Here is a 13938-nt window from a genome sequence, read left to right on the forward strand (position 1 = left end):
CTGATAGACTGCTGGCAGCATACCTGATGTATCATTTCAGGGCATCATCTCAGAAATTTTGTCTCTTCCTGCAGAGTGAAGGTGGCTCTCCTTTCTTTCTTTGTAGTTCTCATACAGCTTTTCTGCCTTTACTGCAACTTTGTAGTGCTGCAGAAACTGGACATTAGAGCACAAGAAAGCAGCAAGCAGCCTGGCCCCCAAGACATCCAGCTAAGAAGTTGATTTGTCTTCCACTGCTAGAAGCTGCTGTAATTCTCCCTGCACTGCTAGCACTGGGCTTCCTTTTGAGCTAATAGGAAGACTACAAGTCTTGCACATGTTTAGGCGAGAGGTTTCAGCAATAAAGATAGCTCCCCTTTGTAAAAATTCTTCATTTCTGTCTAATTGTATCTACCTTCAGTGTCCAACTACCGGACGCTTTCCATATTTCTCTCGTAGATTTAAAAAAGAAGAAAAAACATACTTTTCTCCTACCTGAAATCATCTTCTCATGTAAGGTACTTATGGCTGGTGTGAAATGACTACTTAGCCTTTCCTTTGGCTAAGTTAAAAAGATTTACTTGGTCTATAACTGTTGATTTCTGAGTAAAGTTATCCAGGACTAAATCATTCACATCTCCCTTTTCAGAAGCATTTTCATATTGACAGCAATTTTTTATTTAAAGCATTGATTCCAACAGAAGAAATTAATTAATAGTGTTTCAAATGCTACATGTAGCTGCAATAACTTTTCTTTTAATTTATATGTATCCAAAGTCTCTATGTTAGCTCCTGTAATTGTATTAACGTACTGCAGAATCTCATTCAGCTTGTTATGTGCTACTTCTTGAAATTATTTTCTGGTAAGTCTTTCCGAATTCAGTGCTCTGTGACCTAATTACGACTAACGTTTATGGCTTCTAACACAAAAATTTGCATTTAAACATGCTGTATTTGCCTCCAGAAGAGCCAGAGAGCCAGAAATGTCTAACACATTTCAAACGTTGCAGAACTGAACAAAGAACTTCTTGCGTGGGAGTGGGGAGAGTTTATCAAATTAGTAGCAATTACCTGGAAACATTCTGTCCTGGTTTACTTATCTTGACCTAAGTTTGTTTGTTTGTGTGCCTGAACACAACTTCTTGTAAGCACATGAATAATTCTACTTAATGCAGCTCTTTCTATTTCATATTTAGTCAGAATTACTGTATTTATCACAGGGACCATAAGCAAACCTGATTAGAATGATAAGCACAAGAGGCTTCATGCCTCCCAGCCTCCCAGCTAAAATCAGCTAATGGTGACACTTCCTCTTAACAACCCCCACCCTGAAGAAAGTCTGCAGCAAAACAGGATATTTATGAAAAACCCGTAACTGAAGAGGTGGTGAAATGAAAGCCAGAAATACTCCTTTTCTCTTAATCAGTTTCTGAAACGTTGTAATTATTTTACAATTTAATTCAGACAAGGGGAACTATAGACAGGCATAATCACGTGCAAGAAGTTATACATGGATGCTGTTGTCTAGCTTTGTGAAATTCATGACTGGAAGGATATTCTTGGTTATGGATCAGGTGGCTTAATCTCTTCAGTAAAACAATCCTAATGATTACTCTATCACAGCCCTTGCTAAGCATAGGGTTTTTCTTGCACACTTCTATTCAAGACTGCTTCAGATCCTTTGTTGGTTAGAAATCAAAATATTATTCTATAGTCAGGCTATACACACTTGGTCCTGTGCTAATGCTGTACTTATTTTTTTCTCCTATCCTGACATTCCTTCCCTTTTCCCCAGCTTCTTCTGAAAGAGAGATCATGATCTCTGGCAAATTTTGTTTGGTATTGTTTTTTCTTTTTTTTCCTTATAATAACTAACCCAAGCTCTTTTGAGACTGAACATTCCACCCTCTTGTTACCCCAGCTGTAAAGCTCAGTTCAGTGTCTGTGCTAGTCAAGTAGTGCAAACATTGTTCCTTCAATATTTTTTTTTACTTTCAAGAAGCTGTTTTTGTTTATACTGATTAGTGGTCTCTGTCTACAAACTCACTCTAAGTTTTCTGGGTTTCAGGCTCTTTGGAGCAGCCCTCTCCTTGCAGTGGTGTTGGGCTCATTTGCTGTGCTCAGGTAACAGCAAATAATGCAAACTAGAAACATCTTTTTAAAACACTACATATTGCTACATATATCCATAGGTCCATATTCTTCATATTGCATGTTGCCAAAAAATCATCAAATCAGAAACTTTTAGTGAAAAAGTGTAATTTTAAATTAAAACTTCATCAGGAGACAATTCAGAGAATTGAATTTTTGGTTAAAAAGAAAGAGAGTGAGCCCACAATAACCTTGTAGAGATGTAGAGTTCCATATCGTGGAAGATGTTCTTCAAACATCCTTGCATAACCCTTCAGTGAATTGGGATAATGACTAGGCCCTAAGTATTCTATATCTCCCAATGAGTGCTTTGACCAGCATCCTATCTGTTACTCTCTGTGTCCTTTTTCTGAATACGCAGAAATAACGTTGCTCCAGGAGGCCTGTGAGCTGCAAATGCCTGGAGGCTGAGAATGCTCAAAGAGGAGCATGGATGCTCTACTACTATGATTCTCTCTAAGCATATGGTTTTGACTATGGTCAGAAACAGGATTTGGGGAAACATGAACATTGGTTCCAACCCACTGTGGCTCTCTGCTGCTCTTCAATTGTCACAAACCACATGACAAAAATGCAGGAAGAAAGAAAGATAGAACACCCACACCTTCTCCCACCCTTGATAAAATTGCAGGAATTGTAGATTTCCTTTCAAGCAGGTGGTGCTTTAGTGAAAAGTACTATTTACTGCTATGAGAAGAACAGTTCCTACAGAAGAAATTATATGGCTGAGTTGGTGCCCTCTCTGGTTCAGGATCAGCTTTTGTCAGGCTGGCAGAAGTATGCAGCTAACGCTTCAACGCACTGGTAGAAATACCAACAAAATTGGTCTGAATTATTATTCTGTTCTAGATACTATCTGGAATGGGAGGAGTTGTGTGGCCTTTGGGGCTCCAGCTGTGCATTGCTGCTGCGCTGCTCTTTGGTGGAGGAAGAGGGAGAGGTAAGAGAAGATCTGGAATAGGTCCACTGCGCAAAGACAGGCACACGTCTGAGTTCATTTTTCATTCACAGACCCTTCGGTTTGCAATCCAAGGTCTTGTGACTACCCTGTCCCAGGAGCCAGTACAGCTGGCTGACAATGCCGGGCCTAGGGGACTGAGCTAGGACAAGCTGGGCACCAGAAAAAGTGTAGCCACTGCCCAAGGTCCCTGCCCTAAGATCTTACACTCATCTCATGCAGTGAAGTGTGTTACAACAGAGTAAGAACATGATGAGGAAGATCTGATGCAGTGTCAGCAAAGGAAGTACTATCAAGTAATGCATTTATTTGGTGTGCTGAGCAAGGCATCATCCAGTGATATATGAATCCAATTCTGGTCTCCTTCCTCTGCAGAGCTCTCTGGCAGCCTGAGCTGCCTGAATAACTACATGACTACAGTGAGCTGCATATGGGTAACGGAGAAGCCCATGGGCAATGGACCTTTCCACCTGCATTTCACCAAGTAAGAACTGCACACCAAGAGCTGTCTGTGGTAGCCCCAGCTCTGGCTTGGACAGGGCAGTACTGAGAAGCAGAGATGGAGCCCAGCTGTGGGCTTTACTCCCTCCACAGCAGGACACCTGTGGCACAGCCAGCTCTGCCACCCCATCACCCCAGGCCTCAGAAGCTGATCTCTACTGTGGCACCACAGCCTCAGGGGCCACAGCAGTCAAGGGCACATGGCTGCATGGTCTCCTGTCAGCTGTGGGCTCTCCATCTGTTCAGTGAACCATTCTGGCAGGCATCTCAGAGCAGAGAACCTTTCCTTCCTGGCCTCTGGATCCCCATGACCTGGGAACTTACAGAGGCCATCCTTTGTAAAGCTGTCTAATCAACTTCTAATAATTTCTTTCCTTTTTGCCTAGAAATTAAACACCTAATGATTTAATGTATATTATATATATAGATACAAGTCATAATCTTTAATAAGATATTTAGAATATTATCTGAATAATTTTTCCTCCAATAGAAGAAATCAGGGGAATAGTTTGCTAACTGATAGGATAACTTGAGTTTAATGTATTTAGGTTATGTAGAAACATTGACTTGACCACCAGTAACTATTATATGATGGTAAGCCACTCTGAGTTAGATGCCTTATATTCTACTATGGTTAAGTAAAAAATAGCCTAACTCTTATTAATACTAGATTTTAAATCTATGGAAAGAGGGACAAGCTGATAAACTGTGATATCCCAGTTTCCTGTGGGATCACATGCAATGTGAAAAAATTGCTAATGAATGGCTAAACCACAAAAAGGCAAAGCAACTTCGAACATACTTTGCTGTCAGTACTGGTTTGTTTGTAGTGAAAGAGGACTTAATGTACAGCTTATTGTTACCTTTGTGACATGCACTTGTAACCAACTGTCCATCCACTCCATCCCCCAACCCACCTGCTTTCCTGCAGTTACAGCAGCTCTCTCGCTTTCAGAGGGAGCAGGGAACAGCTACCAGATGCTATGTGTAGCTTCTGTGAGATCTGGTGCTCTCAGATCTGGTGCTGTCAGCGGTAAGGTTATAAAGGTGTCTTCTTCCTGTCCTGCCCTGCCATCCATCCAGCCAGCTGGTTTGCTTGCTGTCTGCACTAAAGAGGTTCATGGCCTTCCAGAGTGTGGTGCTGTGCTAAGGTGCCACACATGCATAAACTGAAAAGCACTTAAATTGTATGACTTAAAAGAAACTTTCAGCCTTTTTATTCTTCTAGCCTCTGGTCAAAGGGCCACAACGCCAGCTGCAAACTGACTGCCACAGAGAGCATGCAGAATAAGTACCACTGCGCAATTCATTTAGCCAGCCAGATTTTGGAAACAGATGGTTATAGAGTCTCTCTCCAGGGAAACTTCTTTGGATGTAATCAGACATACGTGGCCTTTCTAGAGTACAATCCCCGCAAGCACAGTAAGTATGAACCAGGACAGCTGAGAGCTGAGGCTCTGCCCAGCAACTTCAGGATAGGTCTGATATGCTGCCTAACAAAGGATGTCTCAAAGATAGCTCGGGAAAACAATGAAACAATCAAGTCTGCCCATCCCCAGAGATTGCACCGTGTGAACTGCATCAGTAAGGATGCAGTCACTGAGTCTCTCCATCCTGACTTTTCCCAGACTTCAGAGAGGCTGGCTCTGGAGCACCATTCAACAATACTTCTCATCTGCATCATGTTTTCTTGTGCCCTGGGTAATTTGCAATTGGATTGCTTCAATTATTTGTTCGTTTTGTTGTTTAATTTTTCTCTAAGAAATTATGTAATGAGGAGTCATGGATTTTAACAGAGTGTCCCATGGTACCAAGGAGAAATTCTCAAAACCTGTCCGTATTTGTGGTATGTTGTAAGGGCAGAATGTGATATCCAGAGTGGTTCTTTGCTTGCAAGATTAACCCTAGGGACTACTGGAGTTATCCTTAATTTATGTCAGATCTGTAGCTGTTCTGATGCTGTAAGATAACTTGGTCTACTGCTAGTGTTAGTATCCCTCTTTAGACTCAGCTTTATCTTCCATTATTTCAGCCACCCTAATATCATGCATTTTCTTTTGTGGCGTCCCAAACACTGTGAAAAAAACCCTATCTCCTCTATTTGCAGTAAAACTTGATCCACCTTTGAACATCCAGAGCAATGCCACTGCCAGCAAGTGCCAGATATGGTGGAGTATGTGGAATGTGCCTTGGTACCTCGCTGAAATTCTCCAATATGAGTTGCAGTACAAGGAGTACAGCATGTCCTGGGAGGTAACTGGATGAGGCATACAGTGATCCTACCTTTTTCTTTGGGTACAATGGCCTTGCCACTGAGCTCTGCCAGCTGGCTTAAGATGGCCTTTCTGGTTTCCCATACTAAGGCTGAGAGATTTTACATTAAACATCAATACTGAAGTTCAATAACTCTCCTTCTTATGAACCCTGCATCATTATTCAGGCCCTCTTCTTGCATCTAAGAAAAGAAAACGTGGAAAAGAAAAGAGAAGGGAAAAACCAACAAAAAAAGAGTATTTAAAAGACCATCCTTTTGCCCAATCTCATTAACAGCAGTGCTTTGTAATACTTTGCAGGTTGCAATGAACAAGACACTGCCCAGTTCACTGCCACAAGTAGAAATTGAAGCCACAGAGCTTCGCAGTGGCATTGCTTATGCTGCAAGAGTTCGCTGCAAAGTTTCTGAAAATGAGAATTCATACCACAGTCAATGGAGTGAGTGGAGCCAGACAACAGTGTTTAAAAAAGCAGGTACAAAGAATTTTCATCTCATTTCATTTTTTTATTTCTTTTAATGTCCATGTTTAAAAAAAAAAAAAAAAAAAGTGGTAAAATGAAGCTTTTCAAATCAGAGCTAGCTTTCTCAATTATTCATAGCCAAATTATTTTCCTTAAGGCCTTTAGCTGCCTGTTTCATTTGCAATCCTTGGTTATTTGGGGTTCTATTTTGACTTCCTGACTTTCTATTAAAAATTTTTATGCTGATTCTATTTCTAGATGTCCCCAAAGTCTCTGAAAAGATTCTAAATGTCAAAACTATGCAGTACTTGTTCATTCCTCTGAGTTTTGGCACTCTACTCTATTTATTCTGGAACTGCAAGCTTTCCTCAAGGTATGTGATTTTCAATAAGTTCCCCTTGATCTTTATGGCCTGAAAAGGGTAAATCAAGAGTCATTACATTATTTTTCCTTCCTGTTTCTGCTGCACAGACTCAGTCATTTCCAAAAGGTCTTCTGGAATGTGACATGTTCCTTGGCTGATGATAGTTAATGACACACTATACAGTCCTTAAGGAGACCAAAATACCTTTGAGACTCCCAAATTTGACTGAAGTCCAAGGATGATGGTATCTTAAAGTTAAAGAAATTTAAGCACATGGAAATATTTGAAGTTTCATGTAGATAAATTAAAAGTACAAGCACACAGCAACCCATAAAGGTTGTTAAACTAATGTCAAGCTACGTGTGATATTCCTGGCAGGAGTCAGTAAGTAAAATACCAATAAAGGCAAAATAAACTGACTCTGATTCATTTGAGACCAAGTTGCACAGAGAAAAAAGTGGTTTTAGAACCTTGGTTTAAAAATCCTCTGCAATTTTTTATTCTGGCAGAGGATAGGTACCTCTTTCTTTTTTACCTTGACATACATTATAATGCTCCATATACACATTTTTCGTAGAGAAACAGAATACATTATGTCCACATGATAAAACATTTTTATAGGATAGACTCCAATAAAGGGGCAAGGATATCTGGCAGAATTTCTCTGTTTAAATGTAATGAAACTAGAACTCTCTAAAATACTTTCAGAAACAGTGGTTTAGATTAAGTAAGCTGATAAACAAATGCATAAACAGCTCAGTGTATATAATGACTAACAGACAAGTATATTAAGTTTGTGACATATTCCAAATAAACTAATGAGACTGTGCTTCAGGTTAGAAAAATTAAATGCATGCACAGGTGGCAAAAAAATAATTGCATGAGAAGTCAGAAATTATGATGAGTGGGCTTCTTGTGCAATCTTACTAACAAAGTGGGGTGGGGTTCATCTAGCCAGTATCATGGAGACAGAATACAGAAAAACTCTATTTATTTAAGTGGTGTTTTCTCACTTTAGGGCAAAAAGCCTCGCCTGCTTTAACATTCCCACGCCAGCTGCTTTCTTTCAGCCACTCTATAGTTTGCACAATGGGAATTTTAAGGTAAGAAATAAATTTCATTTCTTTCTTATGACCTTCCGTTTATGAGAGGAGGATTTTTTTTTCTGGGATTAATAATTCTAGATCCTGAGCAGACTTACTGACACATGATTCTGATCTTCCTGAAAGGTTATAGTTTCTCATTTTGCTGCTTCCGCATACTAGTTAACCACCAGAGCTTCTGCCCAGCCTCTTGCTCCTTCGAAGCAGAACGCCTCCAGTGGCTCCCAGTTCACACTGAATGCAAAAGGTGCACCTTTTCAAAACCAAAGCAATACCAGCAGCTTGCATTATATTCTAGTGGTGTAATCTTGTAAAAATTTGTGAAATTAGCTGCTAGGTTTTTACCCTATTACTCTAACTTTACCTGTTGGATTTGCACTAAACATCTGCGTTATTGTGCCAAAGCTATATAAAGAAAGAAAAGTTATTTTGGAGTAACTATGCAAAATGACCCCAACTTATTGATGCTTTCATTAGGACTGGGTTGGACTGAATGAGGCTTGTAGCCAGCTTGAAAGAGAAGAGGCCAGCAACTCAAGAAAAGTGAATGCAGATAGAGTTTCTGATCTAAACACCCAAGAACTGATTTCCCAAATCTCATATAAACCTACAGGAAGCACAGATGTGGTTACTGCAGAAGGAAACTTTGCATTTGCCTCAGGTCCAAGCCAGCAGTATGTCCCCAGCAGGTACATAAGAGCAGAAGAGATAGAGATGTGGCCAGGACTACTGTTTGCACCAAACCATGCTGATGATACCGTTGGCCCAAAATTCCCTGAAATAATTAAAGACAACCTTGAGAGCCCTAGTGTTGGAAGGAATTATCCCTCTCACTCACAGCATGGAAAAGGTGACTTTCTTATGCTTGGAGAATCTTTGGGGAAAAAAGATATGTCCTTCAGTGGTAGTGACTATTGTACTTTGTGTGACAATGATACCACAGGAGGTTTGATTTCCGCTGAACTACTGAAGCTTTCTAGTCACAATAGTCATGTTAAACATCAGAAAGACCAGTGACCTTCCCTGAAGAATACTGCCTACAAAGTTCCTTGTGCTCTCCTATCACCTCCCAAGTGGCACAAAGGGGGACTATGCAGACAGTTTCAAACATGTATCATTTTAAAACACATCCTCAATTTCTGTACTTCAGAAGAAGATTGTGACTAAGTGCCATGTCCAGCAAATACTACCCCTACAGGCATTCCCTAAATTAATCTCCTGGCTGCAAGATCCAGTAACGCTCTTGTCTAAGAAGGCAGCAGCAGACCTGCTGTTTTCCTCGGGAAGAACTATTATAGTTGTGTGCCTCTTGGAATCAATCATTTTCAATATGATAAACCATGATTTAAATTCCATCCTTTTGTAAAAAATATTCATGATTTTTCACAAAATCGTGAGAAACTATTTTTGCTTAAAAAAGTAATTCTGCTTCTTAATATGATATTGATGAATTAAAGGGATTCCTGATTTGATCAGAATTTGTAATTGCTCTGTTTAGAGATAATCAAACAGTAGGCCTTGTTCTTTATTATCTTGAATGGCTGTTACTTTTTATTTTGCAATAACTAAGCCTCATGTACTGCTTTAACAAAAATTTATTTCAAGGTTAAGTGGCTGGGCTGATTTAATAGAAAAAAGTGAAAAATAAGAACAGCACAAATGACTTTTACTTAATCACAGTACAGGCCAGGCCCACTGCCTCTCCAGAGCTTCTATTATTTCTCCAGAATTCATGAGTCCTTTGCCTATCTGCACAACAGGTACAGCCTTTGTGAGCTGAATCTCTGGAGGTTTACTTTCTGCCCTAGACACAGAAAATCCTATACTTGATTAATAATCTACCAAGCAGATTTTTGGAGTCTTAGTTCCGTCTCTGAGATTTAATGGGCTCAACAGTTTTAGCAAGCATGCTGAGATATGTACATATACATCCAAACTAGCTGACACATCTATATACACAGTCACATACATTCATTCCCTCCTCTTTGGACTGCTTCCCTTGTTACTCTGGTGAGAGCACAGATTAGTTTACACAAGGCAAAGAAAGATTTCATGTAGAAGAAACAAAGTGGGTCCAGACATCCTTCCCAAAAAGTGTGCTAAACTGTTGTGAGCAGTCTTTATCTGTAAGAAAAAGAGGAACAGGTAGAGGAGTTAACATCTGATTTGTGTGATGCCACAGGAGGTGATAGCAGTGATTAGTTTTCAGTGTTGTAAGCAAAGGGCATTTCTGATACCTGAAAAATATCCCATTTCTGGTTCTTGGTGCTTTCTAACTCACAAAAACTATATTCAAGGGTGCTTCTATTACTCCGCCACAATCTAATGGCAAGAGAAGGACATGATGTTGCTGTCATTAACAGTTACTGTTATTTCCCCAGGATGAGAAAATCAGTAAAACAATGCCACATACCAGGAGGATGTTGGTGATCCCAAACTTTTAGACCCCATAGCGCGGTTTGATGTATTGTCCCAAATTTCAAATCTTCAGAATCTGAGGGACACTTTTTGAAATTGTCAGATCAATTGTATCTTAGATTCATCAGTTCTTGGCAGATGAGAACCTCGCAGACAAGGTGGGTTCCCCCTTTTCTTATGAACATGTCTGCACAGAAATATAACCATTTTCATAAAATCTTGTTTTATTAATAAGGTATTCTGTACCAGCTGTATTAGCAAAATGAGAGTGGGAACAATTATATTCAGATATGAGTAAGGAGAAGCAGGTCAGACTTCTATGGAAGGGAGAGTGCATTAAGGGAGTTTTCATTAATAAAGAAGCAAAAGAAAACTGAGATTGAATGTAGCCAGAAATTATTTGAGAGAAATGAAAAGTCAAAGACTGTGCTGCTTGTGTCCATCAGGGCAAGATAGGAAGACTATAAGAACTGAGTCTGCAGATGATGACAGGCTGATGGTTGAAAGGCTGAAATGATATTCCAACATCAGCAGTTCTCCAAGTGAAACCTCCTAAAAACTTTTAGCTACTTCTGCTTTTATGGAATTACTTAAAAATATTAGTTGTTGCAACTAAAACCAAAATGCCTCTTCTTTACAATTAGGTCTTTGGAAAAAGAAAGCCTCGTTTTTATGTAGCCACTGAAATACTACAAATTTTCCAAACCCCCCCCCCCCCCCCCCGCCGCCCCTTTTTTCCTGTTTCCTTTGTTTTTAAAATTTCTTGTACTTTTTTTGGTGCGTCTTTTTTGAGACTGGTATTAGGTTTAAGCTATGGTTTTTCACAGCTTGTTCCAGAATCTGTGATCTATTCTAAGCCTGACTTTTGCCTCTAAGAGTGATACATATCCTTCCAGTGGAAGATAGAGAACAACAGCCTAATAAGGAGACATAATATTGGCTATGGTCAAACCTGTGAAGCCTTTCATATCCTGGGACTACTAAGCACATGCTATTTGTATTACCTGCAACCAGAACAAAGTAGACAGCATTTTCCCCTTTTTCTTCTGTTGAGTTTTGTCAAAAGAAATTATTTTGGAAGATACTTTAGTAGTGCTTGTAAGCCACTAAGGAGCTGGAAGTGTTCTGTGACAAAGATTTTGGTTTAATTGTAGATATGCTTTTTGGTGGTGTGTTTGGGGGTTGTTGGGTTGGTTTGGTTTGATTTGTTTGTCTCACCTGGGACTTCTACTCACATAAACTGCCCAGGGCATGGGGACTGTATTTAGCCTCCATCTAGGTCTGAGGGACACAGCTTGTCTTCAGTTCCGTTTTTATGTCACTTCCTGTATGGCCCCTGCGGGTGGGCTTCAGGTACTTATATTTGGATAGCCCCCTTGGGTGGATGTGGTAGTGTCTCCCCCCTCCCTAGGGCAGTGTCCCCCTCTCCAGGGCACTGTCCCCCCTCCCCAGGGCAGTGTCCCCCTCCCCAGGGCAGTGTCCCCTTCCCCAGGGCAGTGTCTCCCCTCCCCAGGGCAGTGTCCCCTCCCCAGGGCAATGTCCCCCTCCCCAGGGCAGTGCCCCCCCTCCCCAGGGCAATGTCCCCCCTCCCCAGGGCAGTGTCCCCTCCCCGGAGCAGTGTCCCCCTTCCCCAGGGCAATGTCCCCCCTCCCCAGGGCAATGTCCCCCCTCCTCAGGGCAATGTCCCCCTCCCCAGGGCAGTGTCCCCCTCCCTAGGGCAATGTCCCCCCTCCCCAGGGCAGTGTCCCCCCCCAGCCCGGCCCGATGCCCCTCGGCGCGTGGCCGCCCCCTGCTGGCGGATCCCGGACGGCTCCTCCCGCGCGCCTCCCCAGGGCAGCGTTGACTTCCCCCGATTCTCTCCAAATTCATCGCATCTTCCTGAAGGCATCATGCCTCGACTTGGAAATACTTATTCAACTGCATCGTCATTTGTTACATGAAGAATGAAATAAGTAATAGCTGCCGTTCTCCAATTCTGTATGTCATTACATGCGAAAATAGCATTTATTTGCAGTAACTCACTATTAATTCATTACATAAATTCTGGTACCCTGTAGCTCTCACATCCTATTTCAATATATTGCTAACAAACTATTATTTCAGAGTTTGTATTAATACATTCGCTTTCTTTTTTGAAACACTTTACTTTGCACTCTATGTAATTCCATATTAGAGTGTATTTCACATATGTCAAAATATTTTTCCTCTTCATTTTTGTCTTCCCAAGTCACTACAATCTTTCCCAGAAGAATATCACAAATCTTGTACACATACTTTCTATTTCATTATCAAAACTGATGAAAACATTGAATCAGATCAAGTTTGAGCCTGGAATGCTCCTTGAAATGTCATTCCACTTTAACAAGGAACTGCTAATGATTAGACTCAAACACATTATCAAAAAATTTAATAATTCATTACAAGACTAGCTGCTCCCATTTAGGTCAACTAGCTTCCTTAGTATTCCTTTAAAATTGAACTGTGTCAAAAATCTTGGCAAAGTCAAATTATAGACTACCTACCCTATCAGCAGCAAGTAAACTTTTTTGTCAAAGATGGAAGTTATATTGTTTCTCCACTTGGTGTAGCATTATTTTGGGCCTTACTTTTCCTACATTTGAAAATGAGACTCTATCATTCTGAAGTCCTCTAGTTTTCTTGAATAGCTTCTCAGAAATAACTTTTAACATTGCAGAGACTGCTTCAGTTATTTACATTTTGCTTGGTTTTTTTTTCCGTTGGGGTTGTTTATTTGTTTGGTTTTGGTGTTTTTGTTTTCTTTCATTTTCCCCAAAAAATAGTTTAGGGCAAATTTCATCTGTCCCTGCAGAATTTAACACACGTGCTAAGGACTTTAACTCAGATTTTTTGTGTGCTATTATCTTGTTGAAATGAATATTATCTTGTTAAAACTAGATTGTTCACTGGAAGAAAAATGGTGTGCTCTATTCTTCAATCCATTACACATTATCTACTATTCACTCCCTTTGCTGAACAGTAATGGGCCTTTACTCTCCCTTTTTCCCAAAACTGATGACAAACTTGTAGATGTTGTGGTTGTTCCCTTTTCTAACTAATTGTAGTTTCTCAGTTTGTTTTCAACTGAACAAGAGATAGAAAATATCAACAGTCCAAGTTTTCCAGTAGGTTTGGTACCCTAAACCCTGCCAGATGAAGCCATTGGACTCTACAGCATTGTCATCTCAAAGGATTACATATGATATATTGATATTTCATAGCTTTAAATTCTACTGTGTGCTTTATTACCTCTATTCTAAAGGCACCATTTGCTTTTCTAGAAAGGAAAATGTTACAGTTTGCTGATATTAAGCAGCAGAACCTAGGAAATTGCCTATAGTGATGCTGTTGCCTGATTTGTGTTTGCCTTGGCTCATACATGCTGGAATACACATATAGTCTGTACAGATGATCCACAGCCCAGGGGAGCTGAATCAGTATCACATGTGCCCAAGTAAGCCCTGCTGGACAGGATATGAGCCTGCACAGAACTGTCTTGACTGACACACAGAGCTTAATTGAGTAGTCATGTAATATTATTGCAAGTCTGATGTTTTTGGTTCCTTCCGTTTCTTTGTGTTCACAACTCTTGGCAATATGATGTTTGAAATAGCTGTAAACTTGCTGTGTACAATCCACAAATTTTACTAGTTTTGTGATAGTTTCTGAGCCTTATAAAAGTATCCAAGGACATAAACATAAATCCAACT

General features: G+C 40.4%; 1 protein-coding gene across 1 annotated transcript; it reads left to right on the plus strand.

Moving 5' to 3' along the window:
* Positions 1-2991: 2991 nt before the first annotated feature.
* On the plus strand, positions 2992-8809 carry LOC128933632 (interleukin-9 receptor-like). The gene is made up of 8 exons (XM_054270607.1): positions 2992-3070; positions 3464-3572; positions 4818-5011; positions 5697-5842; positions 6163-6337; positions 6584-6698; positions 7708-7792; positions 8270-8809. Exons 1-8 carry the CDS (start codon positions 2992-2994, stop codon positions 8807-8809), a joined length of 1443 nt encoding a protein of 480 aa, XP_054126582.1.
* The last annotated feature ends 5129 nt before the right edge of the window (positions 8810-13938 follow it).

The sequence above is a fragment of the Melozone crissalis genome, unplaced genomic scaffold (genome assembly GCF_028551555.1).
Source record: "Melozone crissalis strain CALT ecotype California unplaced genomic scaffold, PUWL_Pcris_2 ptg000012l_1, whole genome shotgun sequence".
NCBI classification, from domain to species: Eukaryota; Metazoa; Chordata; class Aves; order Passeriformes; family Passerellidae; genus Melozone; species Melozone crissalis.